Consider the following 20,204-nt stretch of genomic DNA (forward strand, 5'->3'; position numbering starts at 1 on the left):
GTGAGGTCGCATGTGAATGCGATATGGAGTTATTACATCGAGAATTGAACTGTGTTCATTCTGTCAGCCGGGGTTTACTTCATTGGATGTGTTTAATCTCTTCAATTGATCTGATGTTTAAGTGTTCAGTGTTCAATCACATCAAATTCAAAAATTCTTTTCCCGGATTTCCGTACAATTAGAGGAGACTGGTAGATATCCATTGACTGCCCTGTTCTTGATCCTCTTCTTCATTGTTAAGTGTGGATTTGTACTAAAAGATATATCGATGCATTCAGCATTTCTGAATGCTCTTCACATCGAAATGAAGATCTCGTGAAGTGTATTCACTTTTATCAAAGAAACAACAATCCTACAGTGAGAGCATAAGATTGTGTTCTCATCAGCGTGAACATGTTGCTGGGACGTCAATTACTGGAAACTTATAAAGCATTTCCCACACTGCGTCATTAAAACAAATTATTGTCACAGTGAACCCGTTGGTGTATCAGGAGGATGGATGGCTTAAGTGCATCCTTTCCCCAATTCAGAACATATGAATGTCCTCTCGCCAATATGAATTCACTCGTCTTTCAGTAAGTTTGAGAAACGTCAGAGCAGGTTAATGGTCTCTTTCCAGTTGAACTCTCTTGTATTGCAGCAGATTGCTGGAATCAATTAATTACTTCAACTCGCAGTGGACGAATGGTCTCATACGAATGGTATGAACTCACTGGTGTCTCAGCAGACTGAATGACTGACTGAATGTTTTCCCATTCTTAGAACAGGCGAACGGCCTCTGTCCACTGGGTTCGCAGATGTAAAGTGAGATCAAGTGACGGCCTGAACCCACTCCCTCTGTGAGAACACTTGAATGGTTTCTCATCAACTTGAACAGATTGATGGTACAGCAGTTCGTGAGAACTTTTAAAGCCTTTTCCATACTCTGGACAATTAAATGGTTTCTTCTCCGTGCGAACCCACTGGTGAGTCAGCAAGTTAGAAAACTGAGCAAATCCCTTTTCACACTCAGAACAGTTGAATGGCTTTTCCCCGGTGTGGTTGCACTGATGAATATTCAGGGCAGACAAGTAACTGAATCGTCACCACATTACCGCAGTTCCTCTCCAGCGCCCCTCCAATTATGTCTCGATAGTTCAGATAGTGAATGCTTTCACTCCACTGTGAATGTAACATTCTGCTTTCATTTTCAAAGGCCGGTGAGGATCAGGCTACATGGAACAAAGCAGCTCCATCAAATTCTGATGTGATGCATCGTTTCTGTTTCCCAACAGCAAATCCTCATCTTTGATACCCCTCAAATAAAACCAGATATATCTCAGTAAGAGAGAACGACTCAAAACTCCAAAGCGTATGATTTTCATTCTTTGTCGGTTGTAGGTATTCCAGAAGAGGTCAGCATTTACTGTTCATTCCTGATTTGACTGGACAAGGTGGTGATGAGTTGCTTTCTTGAACCATCGTTTCCGTGTGCTGTTGGTAGACCCAAAATAAAGGGGAGTGAAATCCACAGTTTTGACCCAGTGATTCTGGAGGAACGCCAATATATTTCCAGAGCAGGATGGTCTGTGGGTTGTAGGTCTTTCCTACCTATCTACTACACTTTTCCTATTAGATGGAAGTAGTTGTAATTTTGTAATGTTCTTTTTAAGGACCCTTGGTGAACATTTGCAGTGCATCTTGTGGATGGTGCAGACTGCATGTCTGAGTGTTTGGTTGTGATGGGAATGGATGTTTGTCGATGTTTTATTAGTTGTGTGTTGCTGCTCAATTCAGTTGCTCTGTTCTGGACGGTGTTGAGCTTTTCAGTTTTGTTCTAACTGCACTAAGGAATCCACAACAAGGTTGTGATTTAAATGTCTCTTGCAACTCAGATGCTGACTAATCTGCTGTGCTTCTCCTGTGCATTGTTTCTTTAACACTGCAATCATCCAGGCGAACAGGAACTATCCCATCATGTCTCATTCTGTATTGTAAAGGAGTAAACAGTTGGTCGGGAAATAACAAAAGAAAGAGAAGAACATTTGGTCAATGAGGTGAATAACGCTCTCGCTCGGAGAGTGAACAGCTGTTCGTGGAGACTGCCGGTGACAAATCATAGGTGGCGTGTCGTCGCAGGCTATGTGTCAGACAGGCTTTCGGGAGTCACGAAAATCTCTGACTATGACCTGCTCTTGTGGCCACAATGCTTTTGGCTACTAAAGTTAGCTTCTCAAAGACATTGTGGCTTTCACTGAACAAAAGAAGGACTTTGGACACATCTTTCAAATGTCCGTCATGAAGCAACGTTCCAACCTCATCCCATGTTTTTCAGAACATGGTCTGGAATCTTAAGCGCTGTGGTACTCCAAGTCATCAACGAAGTATTTTCCTAATTCCACCACCTCCAGCGAAATACTATTACCAAACATATATTCCCCTCCCCGCCCTTGTCCACCTTCGCCAGGAACCATTCCCTCTGCGGGACCGTGGTGCACTGCAGAGGTTAAACAAAGTTCTATAATGTTGGGGAATGGGTCTGGGTGGGTTGCGCTTCAGTGGTCGGTGAGGACTTGTTGGGCCGAAGGGCCTGTTTCGACACTGTAAGTAATCTGATCTAATTCCTCATATTCTGTCTGCCTCCCTTTTTAAACAGTGATGTTATATTTGTGCTTTCCAATCAGCTGTGACTACCCTAGAGACCAAAGAATTTTGGAAAAATACTACCAGCGCACTTCTTTTTAACACACCATCGTGTTAATTAGCTCCCACAATCCAACACTCGCTCTTTTGTTATAATGACTGTTCCCAGGTCGTCACCAACCGTCATCACTTTGTCAATTACTGGCATGTTATTGATATCCTCCACCGTGAAGACCGACGCAAATGCCTGTTCAATGTCATGGCTATTTCCGCATATCTCATACGTAAATGCCCCTTATTATCCACGAGAGTGTCAACGTTTACTTTTGCCACTCTTTTTCATTTTATATTTTAATAGAAACTTCTCCTATCGATCTTTGTATTCTGTGCTAATTTTAATGCCATGCTCTTTCTCACATTTTCTCTGCATTAAATTCCATTTGCCAACCTTCAGCACAGCTCTGCATCTTATCTGTGTCCCTATGTAACCTACAATATCCTTCAGCACTATGCACAACTGTACCGAACTTAGTTTCATCCGCAAATTTACGAACCCCTCCTTCTACGCCCCCATCCAGGTTGTTAATAAAAATGAGAAAAAGCAGTGAGCCCAAAACAGATCGTTGCATTACATCAAAAGCAACTGAATTCCAGGATGACGTTTGACCATCAAATAACACCCTCTGTCTACTTTCAGCTGGCTAATTTCTAGTCCAAAGCACGAAATCCTCCTCAAGCCCATACCTTAGTATTTTGTGCAGTCATCCACCATGGCGAAATTTATCAAACGGCTAACTGAAATCCAAACGTGCATTACATGAACGACATTATCCACATCGATCTGTTTAGTCACCTGGCGAGTTTTAACAAGTTTGTAGCTCTCCGGTGTGTACCTCTCCCTTTAAAAAGCTCAAGTAAACATAATTGAATTTTGGTAACTATCACCGAAGTGCTCACCTACCGCCAAATCTATCACCTTGCCTTGTTCATTACCCGGTACCAAATCTAATTTGGCCTCTCCCCTTGTTGGCCTGTTCCATTACACAGTAGTTAAGGAATCTATCGCAGATACCCAATACTCTCCTCATCAAGGCTACCCTGACTGAGCTGCTTCGACCGATCGACATGTTGATTAAAATCCGCATGATAATTGCCATACCATTTTTTCAGGTGTTATTTATGTCTTTGTTTCCTGCCCTCCCCAATGTAATCTTAAAATTTGGAGCCGGTAGACTCCGACAATCAATGACATTTTATTCTTCGAACTTCTAATTTCCTCCCAAATGGATTTAAACTCATTCTCCACAGAGCGTATATCATCTGTCAGCATCGGTCTGAGGTTGTCCTTGAATGTTTGAGTTACACCACCTTCCTTACCACCATTTCTGTCCTTCCGAATTGTCTCATGCCCGTGAATATTTACCTACCAGCCTTGACTATGCTGTCTCCATGTCTCTGCAATGTCTACTAAATTGTATTCGTTCGTGATAATTTATGCCGTTATATCCCCAACCTTCTTCCGAAAAGTACGAGCATTCAGGTATAGTGCCTTTATGGTCGCTTTCTTACCCATTTATTAACAACATCTCTAATAATATCTCAACGCTATCCTTTCTTCTTGCTTCTTGCTTCTCCTCACTTGTCCATTTCTTAACTCCCTGCTTAGTACACAAGTGCTCAAATACACCTTCTAGGTGAAGCCACACTTTACCTACACTTTGCACAATCCAGTCGAATAGATTCACTGCTCATATTGTGGTCGCCACTACCTTGGGAAATGAAGTCTGGATTGAATGACCGTTTTGCAGAATACAAAGCTCTATAGCCAAATATGTCCCTGAGCTTCCAGTTGACTGCTCCTTTAGCACAGAACCATGCTTCCTCGCCAACGTCTCTATCTCAGGCTGACTGCAGTGTTCCACCATAGCTCAGCGCATGCTGAAAAAGTAACAGACCATTTTCTGCTTGAGAACCCCGCGACCATCCATACCAATTTCAATCATTTTAGAGGCCTGAAGTCTCCCATGTCCTGGCCCCCGACACACCCACCAGGCCTAGTTATAACACAGCAACCATTACACAATATTTATGGTTAGTCATAAACAGTCTCCGTGTAGAGTTGTTAATGCTCCAAATAAATCACTATCAATTCTTATGTCCAACTGTTAGTCTCTCTCTTTCGGCTCTATCCCGACATCTCGTTCCCTCCTAAGTACAGCAGCCCCACATATCTTCTGCATATAGACCAAACTTTTCCTGGAAACCATCAATGCTAAGGACGGTGTCACTGGACTGAAAATGTTAACTCCGATTTCTCTTTCCAGCATCTTTTGGTCTTGCCCCTGAGGAAGCTTGATACTGTGCTTGTGAAATGACCCTCTGCACATCAGACACAACTGTGTTAATCCTGAAAAGCTCCCTTGTTGATGAATCCCATTACAATGTGAGGCATTGGCATCGATTTCGTAGGTCAATAAATATAGAAATCATGTGCTTGGATTTGTGCAGCAGTTCTGTTCTGGATATGGTAAATAACAGAGAGCTAAATCTCGGTCATGTCAGATGGGAATAGATAGGAATCTCCACACGCGGTGGAATTAAGTAAATGTTTTTCAGTTAGAGAAAATTCACACCATTTCTCACTGTAATAGACTGTGGCTATCAAAGCAAAATATTTTATAACCACAAAGGCTTAATACAGCATTTTCGAGTTAAAATATCTGAATGATCTCCTTCCAGTGTGACAGTACAGTTGTGTCAGCAAATGGGATAACTGAGTGAATCACTTTCCTTGTTCAGCAAGCGAACAGTCCTCTTGTGCTGAGGTATAGGGACAGAATGCAGGGCGTGGGATGGAAAGGTTCTGAACAAGTTTGACATAGAGACTGATGAAGTGTTCGTGGTTCTGAGCGGCTTGAAGTGGGCATATTCCCAATTCAAGACGGACTTGTATCTTATGTTCCTCTCTGTGACAAGGGAGGAAATGTTTTACTTTCCTCTTTGGGTTTGTAGTGGACTATACAAATGCAGTTCCACTTTTCAGCAAGATTGGGAGAGATAAACCAGAGAATCACACAGCAGTGAGTCTGACATCAATTAAAGGGAATCTTTTTGAGCAAACCCTGTAGGAGAGAGTTAACTGCCACTTGTCCAGTCAAGGTTTCATCAGGAAGAGTCATCACGGCTTTGTTACAGAATGTCATGCCTAACAGATTAAATTAAATATATTTTATTGGCAAGTGATCGGGTTTTTAAACGAGGGTAGTGAAGTTGATGTTGTTTGTGTGGATTTCAACATAGCCGTTAACACGACACCAAACTGAGACTGGTAAGAGGATAAAAGTGAAAAGGGATTTAAGGTCCCCTGGCAAGTTGGATCCAAACTTAATTTGGTGGTGGTAGGAGACACAGGATGGTGATAGAAGGCTGTTTGTGTGACTGGAACTGGCATTCAATGGTGTAACACAAGGACGAATGCTGGGTCCCATGTCGTTTGTGGGTGTGTGTAAAGAATATAGAACAAAGTCGAGGGAAATGAGAAGCAGAGTTGTCGATGATACGAATATTAGCAAAATGGTTAATAGTGAGGAAGAAGGTCTTAGGATAGAGGAACTCAGAGATGAATTTGTCAAATGTCAAATTCAGATAGGGGATGTTGAATTTAACCATGAAAAACATGAGGTGATGCACATTGGGAGTAACACGTCAACTGATTACTCAATGAATGGCAGGACACGAGGAAACCCAGAGGAACAGAGAGACTTTGCATGTTGGGCCACATATCCGTGAAGGCAGCAGAACATCGTGACAATCACAACTTTATCAGTCAAGGCAAAATTTATAAAAGCAGATAAAGTGGTGTCAGAAGTAGACAAGATTGTGAAGAAAGTACTTGGCACACTTTTTGTCATTAATCAGAAAGTCGATTATCCAAGTTGGAATGTCATGTTGTGGCGATATCGAGCATTGGTGAGATCACATTGAGAATACTGCTTGCAGTGATGGTCAACTTCGACAGGAAGGATTTTGTGAAAATTGAAACTGTGCACAAATGAGTTACAAGGATGTTGTGGGGACCTGAGCGCTTTAGTTAAGCGTGGAGATGGGGTAGGCAGGGGCTTTTTCGCTGGAATGTTCCAGGCAGCACGTAACGTTCTCACGGTTTAAAAAATCATGAGGGGCATGGATAGGCAACTGGACTAAATCGTTTGCGCAGGATGGTGAAGTTCAAAACTGGAGGGCACAGGTTTAAGGTGACAGGCACTGAGACACACTAAATAAGGTATAGAGAGTGAGAGAATGATGGTTGATTTCCAACAGGCATTGCTTCAGCTCAGTGTTCGGTTTTAAAAATAAGCATTTTTTTCGTGAAAGTAGTTTGGTAGTTAAGTCGTGAATGGAACGTTAGGGATACTAAAATTGAGTGATGAACCAATGAATAAGTGAGTGGGTACAAAATTGTCCAATGCATAATGAAATGGAGAATGCCATATTTATAAGGAACAATCAATAAAGATCTTTTAAATAAAATGCGATGTTGCAGGACTCTGAAATGCACACCCAACTGGCTGTGCTGGGTTTATGAGTCACATTGACTTTTCTGCAGGAGCATCAACTGATTCGGAAGGCAAAATGATATTTTTCATCTGTTCAGCAGTGGCGAAGCAAATATATATTCCTCCGTACCTATCAGCACTTGACAAGGTGAGCATGCATTGTCTGATCGAAACATTCCAGTTCATGAAACTTTTTTTTCTTTTGAGAAACAGAACGTCGCAGTTATTGAACTGCAGCTTTCTCTTTTCCTTTACCAATTTTAATATCCAAACATTCAGTTGAACTGACAGGATGCTGAATTCTACAACAATTATTTCTTTTCTCTCAGATATTCAGTCTCTGTAGTTTTCTTTTCTTTAGTGATCTGAATGACCTGATATTTATGGGGAAATGAATGTTGCAGTTTGTCTCGCATGCGACAGAAGAATCAACTGAGTGGTGACAGGTGCATCTTAATGTTCCTATGCAGTTGAGCTGAGGTGGTGTCGAGTTAAAAGTGTGGATCCGGAAAAGTACACCTGGGAAGGCAGCATCAATGGAGCAGGAAAGTCGATGTTTCGAGAAGAAGTTCTTCGTCAGGAATGTTGGAAATATTGACACTCCTGGTCCTCCGATGTTGCCTAACCGCTGTGCTTTCTAGCGCCATCCTTCCTGACTCTAATCTCTCGCATCTGCAATCCTCGCCTTCTCCTCAGGCGGGGTAGTGTTAGATACCGTTCCTAAGATGTAACAACATGTTCATAATGATAGTTTGGATATGCAGTTAGAAGCTCATCACTGATGAAATTCATTCTCCCCCTCTCAATCTGCCAAGCACATGCAGGTCCTGCGCCTCCTTCATTGACATTCCCTAAATACACGACGCCTGAAAGAATAAGGCCTCATCTTCCCCTTGGGCCCTTGATGCCACATGGGATCACCAGTTTCCTCATTCACCCTTCCCTCACATTATTCTAGTTTCATGATTCCAACTCAGCATTGCCTTCATGATCTGCACATCACCTTTCCAACCTACCCGCTCCACCTCCTGTCAGAACTAGTATCTTATTCTCCACCTTTATCTACTCCTCGCATTCACAACTATCACGCCCCCAAACTCCCGAACCTCCCATTTATCTATAGTCCTCAAGGCCACAAACCTCATTCCTGATAAAGGCTTTATGCCCGAGTCATCAACTCTCCTGCTCCTCGCATGCTGCCTGACCCACTGTGTTTTCTATCACCACACTGTCGGCTCTGAGTTCTCGCATCTGCAGTTTTCACTGTCTCCACGGGGCAGTATTGTGTAAAAGTCACATTACTGGAAAAGTACAGTTTCTGTGGCTTTCTAAGTTGTTAATTTCATTTGCTCAATCGGCTCTAGTTGGAATACTGTGTGTCTTTCTGCAATTATCATTACAGCAGGGATGTGATGACATTGGAACCGGTGCAGAACAGATTTACCAGGATATTGTCTTTTCGTAGAGTTTCACTAATGAAGATAGTTTGTACGGACTGGGCTCTCACAAAGATGTTCTCTTTTTTAAAAGGAAACGGAGCAGTACTTTTTCTCAAGGATAATGTCTCTTGATATCTTTTTATCAAAGGCATTTTAAAACAGTTCGGGCTCCGAATCGGATGAAGTGTTACAGAGATGAAAGTGTTCACTGTGAGGCCTTTCGTTTCTCTGTAAACAGCTGAGGCTTAAGGCCAAAGATTTAATGTTTTCGAAATGAACTATATAATGGAAAAACAGTGGTTATTCTCGAAAGCTGAATTCCGGTTTTGAGATCCTGCAGCAGTAGTGCACTAACTAATAACCTCTCTCCTTCTGCCCTTCTAATTATTAACTTCTGTTTCATTTTTACTGTTTTTAAGGTACTTTTTTTAAGGATTGCTGTGTATTTTCAGAACAGCATAAGTAAGTCTACTTTGGATAGACTAAGTTCTGTGGGTATTCTATATTCTGTCTTTTGTTTTTCAATCAGTCATTTTGTGAATAATTTTTGAAACTAGCTTACTCGGGTAATTTTCACTGTACGCTTAACGAAAAAATATAGCGTTACGGTCTGGGTTGTCTGCTTAATAACGTTTTGAATGGATTAGCCTCGTCCATAATAAATTGGGAATTAGTTGATGGATTAAAAGAGCAACTGATAGGTGCTTGCGTCTTTAATTCGGGTGTTGATTTGGATTGGGGTAGGCAATGCTTGGGAAAGCAATGTCTCATTTAGGTTCAAAGAGTTGTCTTGCTATGGACGATGTAAAGTTGGTAGTTTTACAAAAAGTAATTCAGGCCGGGTTTCTGGAATTAGCAGACATACTGGGGTTGTATTTGCCTCTTTCTGTGAGGAAAGGAGTGATCATTCCCGCAGTAGCTCCCCATTTAACTAAGCTGCAAAATCCATGAAATTTTTGGAGATGGTGAAAATTTATTTGACAATGAAGCAGCTTGAGTTAGACTCGAGAGATAAGGAAAGGACACCAGATTTGAGCAGTTTGAGATACGATTTGAAGTAGAAAGAGGGAGGAAGAGAGAGCAGCAGAGCAGAGAGAAAGGGAGACACAGTTTGAACTTCAGAAATTGGCAATTATTAAAGGAATTCACCTTAAAAGGCTGGAGATAAAGGCTGAAGACAAGCTTACTATGGAAGAGCATATTGTTAAAACGACAAGGTTAGCAGCTGAAATGGCTGATTGTGATGAAGTGGTCCATAAAACAGGGATGGGTTTCCAGAATCATTTTAAGTCTGAAGGATAGAAATTGGGGCAAAGTGAAATCCATACGTGGAAAGGGAAAGTTAAATCTCTGTGAAAATCATTAGGATAACTTATCACAGAGGAAATAGGAAACTCTTGAAGAGTACAAAATCTGAGGTTTTCATTGCAATAAAGTAGGCCACATGAAATCAGTGTTGGAGAACTAGGGAAAGCACTGGAAATTCAGATGCAGGGAAACGAAACAAGCCTGGATGTTTTGTTGGCGTGGCAATAGAAAGCACAGTGGAGGGTGGAAAGCTGCATCAGAGTGCACAAGCCGATCAGAGGTTGGTAAGGGGGAAGTGCCACATCTGCTTTAATAATATACCTGCAAAGGTAAAGTTTATTTACCTTGTCCAGGAGTAGCAGATAGAGAGTTAACAATATTGAGGGACACAGGATCGTGCCTGTCTGTGATTCAGAAGGAGGGAGAAACATATACTCCTGAAGAACTGTGTGTACGGGAATTCATGGTGGGACGAAAAATTGCTCAGTTATGTACAGTGAGGCTAGAGTGGGCAGAAAGAGTGGGGAATTTCTGCTGGGAGGTCTGGACAAACTCTCAGCTCCAAGAATACAATTTGTGCTTGCAAATGATATAGCTCAATCACCGGTAAGCGTGCTGCCTACTCCAGTTGAAAAGCCAGTCGAGATGCAGGCAAGTGCCGCAATGCAGGACGTTTATCAAGGAATTTTCCCAGATTGTGTCTTAACGCGATCACAGAGTCATAAGCTGAAGCATGACAAATCAAAAGGCACGGATATGGAAGCTGAAATATGATTACAATTTTTTTTTGTCAGGTAGGTGGGACACAGCAAGGGACAAACGTTAATAACGCAAGTATATTCAGCTCTACTATGCTACTGAGTTACAGCAGAAAGATGAATAATTAATACAGTTGGATCAGAAGTCATATACTTGGAAGGAGAGTGAATGCATCCCCGTGTGATATTACGTAGCAAATGATATGTTAAGGAGGAAGTGGAGAGCAACACATACTCAAGCAAGTGAGAAATGGGCAGAATTTATTTTTCCAGTAGGGTACAGAAAAGTGGTGCTGCGAGTGCCGCATGTGCCACAAATTGGAGGGTACGTAGGCGTGATGAAAACGGAGGCTAAAATACAAAGACATTTTTACGGCCTGGATTGCAGGGGAATGCATTTGAATTTTGCCAGACGTGTTATACATTTCAACTAATAGGAAAACCATGGGAAATAATAAAGCCTGCACTTTTACTATGTATCCCAGCGTTCGACGAATCTTTCTTAAGTGTCTTCATTCATTGTGAAGTTTTCCTACATCCAATAAAAGATGGGAATAAGTATTAATTAACAGAAAAAGGATGTATTGAGGAGATTTCCAAATGTTGTTCAATCATGCAATATGACAGCTAAAAGGATATTGGACGAATTACGGTTTTTAAAAAAAACTAGATTAAGACTACCATCAGAGATACAATTAACTCAAGGGTCAAACTTCACGTCCAAACTTTTCATGGAGTGTTTAGACAGCTTGGAAATAAAACGATTCAAATCTACTGTGTACAATCCAGAATCACAGGGTGCATTGGAAAGGTGACGTCAATTATTCAAGACTATATTGAGGTTTTATGGTTTGGAGTAGCCAGATTATTTCCATAAGGGAGTTGCGTCAGTGCTGTTTGCGATCTGAGATGTACCAAAATAATCCACCAAACAAAGTCCATCTGAAACCAATTTTGGGCATAAGGTAAGAGGACCATTAAAATTTATTAAGGAAAAATTAATAAGTCCGATTACAGAGACCACGCATTTGGATGATGCGTCAAATTTTAGAGTTGAACTAAATAATGTTGGGAAGTTGTCGAGACAGTATTTAAAAGTATCGCAGCAAATGGTGAAGCAGGAAGTGTATGAGAAATCCAAGAATCACAATTTTGCCGCTGAGACTAATGCAATTATTTAAAATTCATTAATCTGTGAAACTTTAAAGCAAGGTTTAAAAGACCTTATCAAATTGAGAGGAAATTGAGTGAGGTTAGCTACTTGATAGGGACTCCAGTCATGAAGGAATCTCACAGAATGTGATGGGAATATGCTCTAACGGTATTTTGGCAGAGAACGAATGCAAGAGGAGAATGTGTTTTTGACTACGACACACTGGGAAGAACCAATGTCAGGGAATTCTGCATTGGACGTTCCTGAAATAAAATTGAACAATGCAAAAGTTGTCCAAAAAGTTATTCAGTTATCTTCCAGAAGAAAATCGAAAGAGTTATTACTCTTGCATGGGGAGATCTGCTGAAATATACTGGGAATTAATAATCTAATTGTAGATGATGAAAATATAGGAGATGCTGTTCTGACTCTGTAACATCCTTGCAGGCATAACCCTTTAAAGTTGTACAAGTTCATAAGGAGATATCACGTATGCACCAATATGACATAACCGAAGTGAGTTTCAATGAATAGAGTTCACCCATCATCATGGTGCCAAAGCCAGAAAAGACCCAACAGTTATGTGTGGATTACCACAAAATCAATGTTGTTAGAAAGACTGATGCGTATACATATCTGCAGTTGGAGGACTGTGTGGAAAAGATTGGAGGAGCAACTTGCATTTCTTAGTTGGACTTCCTCAAAGGTTACTGGTAGGGAACTTTGACAGAAAGATCAAAGGCAAATTTGTAACGCCAACTGGCCTGCAGAAATTTAAAGTAATGCCGTTTGTACGAAAAACACTTCAGCCACATTTCAGAGGTTAACTGACAGGGTAATTGCCGAATACGCAACTGATTGGTGTATATTGTGCCTGGTGACTTTCAAACTCTCGTGCATTGAATATTTACTGCATTTATCGGGCTTTTTTGATCGAATTCGGAAGTCAAACTGGTTTGTAAACCTAGCTGAAAGTGAATCTGCCAAAGCTAAAGTCACCTTCCTGGGAAACGTCGTTGAACACGGACAAATAGCCCCACGGGATGCGAAATCGAAAGTAACAGGGGACTTTTACACATTGTTGACGAAAAGAGCAGTACTACGGTTCCCCGCTTTGAGTGGCTTTTACTAAAAGTTTGTGCTGAATGTTAGCAGTGGGACTACTCCACTCACCGAACTGTTAAAAACAGGCAAGAAATTTCAGTGAACACAAGACTTTCAAAATGTTGTTTTTCTCAGAGCAGAGCTGATTGTGAGGAGACATGATTGACGTGTACGAAATAATGAGGAGCAAGGAATTACAGATTGAAGGAAACATTTGCTCTTGATCGATCACCAGGGTTTGTAGATTTCAGATAAGATGCAGAAAGCTTTGAATAGACTGGTAGGAAAACTTTATCAGTCAGCGGGTAGGAGACTCGAGAACTCACACTCTATAAAGATCAGTTGGACAGTTAACCCTTCATTCTTCTCTGATTCCACTGGCCAAATGCTCAATTCAGAGCATCACCGCGAGCAACAGTTATTCGATCGGTGGCTTTATGAAATGGAAAGGTGCCCAATAGTCACCCGCGCGACTATTCGGCTTCCCTCCTGTGATGACGCTGGGACATTGACTCTCATGTTCTCGGGGGCATTTAATGAAGGCATTCTCGTTCCTGCAGATGAGGAGCTCACACCTTATTTCGGCTTTTGAAAAATCAATTTTTAAACGGGATTAAAATCTGCGCTGCCGGCGAGCCAGGTAGGATTCAAACCTACAGTCTCCTGATTCGTAGTCAGGCGCGTTATCCATTGCGCCACTGGCCGCATGCACAGCCTTAACAGCCGTGATGTTAATACGGACACGGTTAATAGCAGTCATGTTCACCAGTTGAACAAGCAATAAAGATAATCACTGTCACTGCTTCAGTCTAATTTTCATCACCATTCAAAGCAACGAATTTTCCAAAAAAAAACACATATGTCCTCATGAAGCTTCCATTCACACTCTGTCTGCTTAGTCATTTAATGGAATGTGATGTGATGAATTTCGAATCCACTTCTTCAGCATAACTGACGTGAACGTGAGCCTAATCACCACATTGTATATACCAGTTAATTTTCAGAGATTTCGAGCACAGTAGCGACTTTTGCGAATATGCAGGAAAGTGAATACTGTGAACCGAGCAAAAAAATCCCTTCATGGAAATTAATCCAGTGCAAAGTCAAACATATGAGGACGGCAGATGACGTAAACATTCCTCTGCATCACTCTGCACAGATGCTTCTTCAAGAATTTACTCTTTGCAGAATTCTTCTTTGTAATTTTGACTGTCCCGGTTGTAGATATTCTTTCAATCCACAAACAAGTATCCTGCTGAAAACTACTGACTTAAGAATAAAATAGTTGAGTATCTATTCGACCAGCTGATGTCCCAAAGTTCCGTGTTCCATGTGAATACAAGTTCTTGCAGGTGAAATTGGAGCTCCGAGCCTGATGTCCCACTGCTTCTTGATGCGTGGGAATTGAAGCCGGTCTCCTTAAGGCGGGAGCTTTTAGCCTCGATATTTCACGCGCCTCTATATCATCAGAGAATGGTATTACGCTCACCAATTGCATTTTCACAGCCACATGCTCGCGCTGAACGCCATTACCATTTCCAATTAGTTTTGGGTGCACTGCAAATCAATTTCTCTGATTCCACGCCCTTGAACTGGGATTATATGACATGCCATTATATGATTACGTCAATAAGTGAGGAAATTGGTGAAGTAACCGATGTTAAAATACAGTGTTATTGAGAAATACATTTCAGCAATACCCTGCAGTATCCCATGACCCTTTGAAGTTTTGTAGATATCTCGCAAACGTAACATCCTACAATCTCAGTGTTGCAATCTCTACAGTCTCTCCGGACATAGAAGCGATATATATGCAACCGAATCTGAGTTCCCACATCTCAGTCACTGTTTGACAAGTATTCCTTTGTGCGTGTGTTTCTGTTCTTGGCATAACCTCTGCCCCGATCCTTATTGCTTTTTGCATCGTGCTTTTCCATGTGGCGCCAGGATCATGAAATGGTTCTTCCTTGGCATTGTCAACACAGCAAGTTCTGCTCGAATCACAGTCACAGCAATCGGCATTTTACCCGTTTTACTCCATGTAATATGTGCTTAGCAAACGCTGAGAAAATCAATCTTTGATTTACATGAAAATACTCTACGTGGTGATAAGTTTCCTTCTTCAAACACCCGCTATCTCACATCTTTGTGTTTCACATATCATAACCACCCTTTATCGAAGAAATCTCTCCCTCCCACAAGAACTAATTCGCCTAAACGTCCACCCTCCCATTTCACTGAGGTATTGCACAATATAATACTCACATTTACACTGTTCATTCTGTACTACTGCGGTCACTGTTTTGGGTGTAAGTGCTCAATCCCATGGTCGGCATCTTCAAGCAATTCAATCCATTTAGATGCCGCTGTTCTGTAATTAATCCTCATGGAGCAGCTTTTACTGACACGGACAAGAGATTACTGGAACATCGGGCTCAGGTAAGTGCACAGCGCAGGATTGAGCAAATGATGTTTTATTGGAAAAGAGAAGTTTCTGTGGCTTTCTCCAGTCAATTATTTCATTTGCTCATTCGGTTCCCCTGAAATATTGCGTGCAGTTCTGCAATTCACATTATAATAGTCATTTGATCGCACTGGAAACCGTGCAGAAATTTACCAAGTTGAAAAGTTTAGGTTATGAAGACAGATTGTTTTGACTGGGGTTGTTTTCTTAAGGCAGAGGAAACTGTGAGGATACATGTTTCATATGCACTAAGTAATGAGCGACATGGACAATACAGACTAAAAGAAACGTTTCCTCTTGACCGATCAACAGGGGCGAAGACTGAAGTTAAGAAGTGGAAAGGATTGAGGAGATATGCAGAAAAATCTAATCAGCAAGCGGATGGTTGTATCTGGATTCACTGTCTGAACCCACATAACCTTCAAAAATACACGGATCTGAACTTGAGTTGTTAATGCATACAAGGCCAAGTGATGAAAGTGAATAAAGATAGTCAAGCGATTGCATCTGACGAAAGCATGTACAACGACCTTGAGGGCTGTCATTCTACACATACGTGGTATTCGTGTAGCTGTCCATGGTGGGCTAGCAGGTCCATTTTTTTCGCTTCCTTCGCTGTGACCCGGCTTTGATTCTCAGTCCGGGCGTTGGGTTTGTTTTGATCCTGACAGTGACATCAGCAAAAGCAGACCCCCTGCAAGTGGAGTGTTTTTAGTACCTCGGATCAATTAATGACGTCGAGAAATGAGAGACGATGTCCCAGACTCTTAAATAAAGGGGACGGTGCCTCGGCAGTCTCTGCTCATTCAGACAGATCACTCACCATTCTCCTCTGATTCCGCTTCCTAAAGGTTTTCCCAAAATTGTCAAAGCTGAGACTTGGCTCTGTGTCTCGTTTCCTTCACAATCGCAGGTGCCACAGTGAATCTCGGAAAGTTGAAAGGTGTAGAGGGCAACCTGAGTGAAGAATTCAGCTTCCCCCCTCCAGTGATGACTCTGGGATATTGACTCTGACGGTCGCAGGGGTATTTAATGAAGGGACTCCTGTCCCTGCAGTTCAAGGTGCAAACCTCATTTCGGCTTCAGAACAGTCCGTTTTAAGTGCAATAAAGTCAGCGCTGCCCGCAAGCCAGGTTGGAATCGAAGCTCCACACAGTAGATCTGTAGTTAGGTATGTTATCCATTGTGCCACTGACCCGTTGTATGTGCTACATTGTGCGGTAAATTAACTTGTATGTGAAGTTGAAGCCTGCCAGTCTTGCTCTTGAACCAAGTCGAAACCTTAAGTACAATCTCTGGACCATAACCATGCGCATTATCCATTGTGACACTGTGCTCGCGCGTGCTTGAGGTTGGCATTCTGCAGAGTTGTGATCTAAACACGGACATGACCAATCGTACTCATGTTCACAAGTTGAATAACCAGGAAAGATAACCACCGTTACTGCTTCACTCCAATGATCCACTCTTTGTGCAGCGGGAGGTTTTGTAACGAAAAGACATTCATCCTCATGAAACTTCCATTCACTTTGTGTCTACTCAGCCATTCAATGGGATCTCCGCTCATCTGATGAATTTCAAATTCCACTTCACTGATTTTGCTCCATCACTTTTGATCAACTAATGCCTAATCACAACATCATATTCAAGCTGATTTTCGAAGTCTGAACGTATTTTAACGGCCTGTGCGAGTTTACAAGAAATTCAATAAAATGAAATGACCAAAAAAATTCCCCTTCTGCCCAGAGCAGAGTTAGCCATATGAGATAGCTCAGAGAGAGAAACCATTACCTCCATTTCTCTCAGTGCAGATGTCAATAGTAGCTGCTCCAGATACAGTTGGAACTTCCAGCTTGATATCCCAGTGCTCCCTGCTTCGTGTCAATGGAAGCTGCTGCAGTTCAGGTTGGATCTCCCAGCCTGATGCGACGTATACTACGTCAATAGAAACTGCTCCACGCAATGTTGGAACTCCCAGTCCCCGGCATTTCAATTCACTCTGTACTTTCGGTGACATATTTCACACTCAATGATTTCATTTCTGAACTCATATCCGCTGCCTCATCCCCATCCGCATTTCCAGTTTGATCTTCGCTGCTGCTCCACACAGTTTCTCGTATTCCAGGCCTGAAACCTGGCACTATATGATATTCCACAGCAATGGTTTCTTCCTTGCATGACGAAATTGCTAAAGCAACCGATGGTAAACTACATTTCTTTTGCAGAAATACATTCCAGCAATTCCCTGATGCTTTCATTTTCTGGAGGACTATATCAATCTTCGCCTTCAACAAACTAAGTGATGAAATATCCATCGGCTCTTGAGATACCGAAGTTAACCATTCAGCCAACCATGAGTTTGCATTTCTCAGTCACTGTTTGTCAAGTATTCCTACTGTTCATGTAGTCCTGTTCCTAACATATCCTCTGCCACTATCTTTACTGCTTTTTGCATCATGCTATTCCACGCGTTGCCGGTATCGTGCAGTGGTTAGTGCTTTGCGTAGTGGCAGCAGAAAGATCATCTCCAATTTGACTTTCAGTATTGTCAGTTGTTCCCGTTTTATGCAGAGTAAGACAAGCTTCACAAAAGCAGGAGCGAATCAATCTTTTTTGATATGAAAATATTCGTCGAAGTGATGATTTTGCTCCTTCAAACCCTGGCCCTTTCACATTTCTGCTGTCTATGTATCAGGATTTAAACGCACCAATTCTCGGAGATTTCTCCCCATCCCACGATCAGTAACCCTGCTTTAGGTTCCTTCTCCAATTTCTCTGAGGCATTTGGCTATCAATCACTCGCATTGACATTGTTCAGTCTGTGCAGCTGCAGTCAATGTTGTTGGGCGAACGTGACCCAATCCCACAATTAGGACCTTAAAACCAATCGATCCATTTACATACAGATCAGTGCTCATGTAGCAATTTTTACTGACATGTTCCGGAGATCACTGGAACATCAGGCTCAGGAAAATGACACAATGCATATTTAGCAAAGGGAGTTTTTTTTTTTGGAAACGATCAGTTTTTCTGTTCTACTTTCAATGGAGAAGAGGAGATTGTGAGGAAACATGATTGAAATGTGCAGAACAATGAGAGATAAAGGCATGTTCGGCTGAAAGGAATGTTTCCTCTCGGACAAACGCCAAGTGGAGTCGATAAATGTACGAGGCAGAACGTTTTCAATAGATAAGCAGTAAAAACTTTATCCACCAGTGGTGATGGATAAATCTGCAACTCATTGTGATGAAATCAACACAACCTTCAGAGATATTCAATCTGTATTTGTGTTGTTAAGGCATACAAGGCAAAGAGATGGAAAATGGAATGAGGATAGTGAAGCGGTTGTTTCTGCAGAGAACGCGTCCAACACATTTGAGGGCTGTCACACTACGTGCCTCTGACCGCTGTACTCGTCCCTGGTCATGTCGTGGTTCTGAATTGGCACTTTTACCACTGAAGCCCTGGTTTAATTCCCAGTAAGGGCTGTTTTGTTCAGCATCAACAGCGTGGGCATCTGTGATAGGATTCCTTTCAATGCTTCGAATCAATCAATGTCTCCACGAACATCAGAGTTAATGTCCCAGCCTTTTAAAGAAGGAGAAGGTGCCTCGGCACTCCATGAACCAACATGAGAATGAGATATTTATTTTGTTTCCTTGCCATTACTATGAGCCGCAGCGATTGGGTCGATGGCTCTGTGAAATTGAAAAGTGCCGATTCGCAGTGTGTGGGACTATTTGGTCTTCCTCACTTGTGATGACGTTGCGACATTGACTGTGATGTTCTCCGGGATGTGTACTCAAAGAGATTCTCGTGTCTGCATATCAGGAGCTCAAGCTTCATCTCCGCTTCAGAACAATGAGGAAGATTAGGTTGTGAGTGTAATGAATACCTGTGTTAACCTCGAGCTAGAGCGGAGTGAAATCTACAATGTTCTGATCTTGAGTCAGGCACGTTAGACTTTGCGCCACTTGCCCCAAATGTTCTTCACGCTTTCATGCTTCAGAGTTTTGATGTTAACAAGGACAGGAGAAATAGCATTCATATTCAAAAATTTAACCAGGAAAGAAAATCACCACCACTGCTTCAGTCCAATCCTCCCCACGTTGTGTTTCAGCGCGATTCATAATGAAAACATATCTGTCATGATGAAGCTTCTATTCAGCCTCTTGTCTGTTCAGTCATTGAATGGGATCATCGTTGATCCTGTAAATTTCAACATTAGTTTCCAGCTTTTCCTCCATAAATCAAGATAAACTCGAGCATAATGTCAACATCAAATAGAGTCATAGAGTCAGAGAGATGCGCAGCATGGATACAGACCCTTTGGTCCTACTCGTCCATGCTGACTAGATATCCAAACCTAATCAAGTCCCTTATGCCATCACCCCGTCCATATACATCCAAAACCTTTCTATTCGTATATCGATCCAAATGCCTCTTAAATGTTGCAATTGTATCAGCCTCCACCACTTCCTCTGGCAGCACATTCCATACACGTATTACTCTCTGTGTGAAAACGTTGCCCAGTGGGTCTCATGTATATCCTTCCCCTTTCACCGTAAAACTATGCCCTCTAATTTTGGACCCACAGACCCCAGGGAAAAGACTCTTTCTATTTACCATATCTTTGACCCTTATAACTTTGAAAACCTCTAACAAGTCATGCCTCAGCCTCCGACGCGCCAGGGAAAGCAGTCCCAGCCAATTAAGCCACTCCCTCTTTAGCAAATCCTCCAACATTGACAGAATCCTCATTTCTTTCTGAACCCTTTAAAATTTCGTAACATCTTTCCG

At 41.9% G+C, this 20,204-nt stretch overlaps 1 non-coding gene and 1 gene segment (V, D, J or C); one reads left to right on the forward strand and one right to left on the reverse strand.

Annotated features, from left to right (window-relative positions):
- Positions 1–2,724, forward strand: part of LOC148137920 (Ig heavy chain C region-like) — a 78,328-nt gene extending 75,604 nt beyond the window's left edge. The window contains 1 exon segment of the C gene segment in view: positions 2,664–2,724. Coding sequence covers positions 2,664–2,724 — 61 coding nt within the window.
- A 10,848-nt stretch (positions 2,725–13,572) lies between these two features.
- trnar-acg (transfer RNA arginine (anticodon ACG)) lies at positions 13,573–13,645 on the reverse strand. Its single transcript has one exon. It is a non-coding gene; the product is annotated as a tRNA-Arg (tRNA).
- Positions 13,646–20,204: the final 6,559 nt, after the last annotated feature.

The sequence above is a fragment of the Chiloscyllium plagiosum genome, unplaced genomic scaffold (assembly GCF_037043375.1).
Source record: "Chiloscyllium plagiosum isolate Xiang-an unplaced genomic scaffold, Cpla_swu_hap1 HiC_scaffold_42, whole genome shotgun sequence".
Classification (NCBI taxonomy): Eukaryota; Metazoa; Chordata; class Chondrichthyes; order Orectolobiformes; family Hemiscylliidae; genus Chiloscyllium; species Chiloscyllium plagiosum.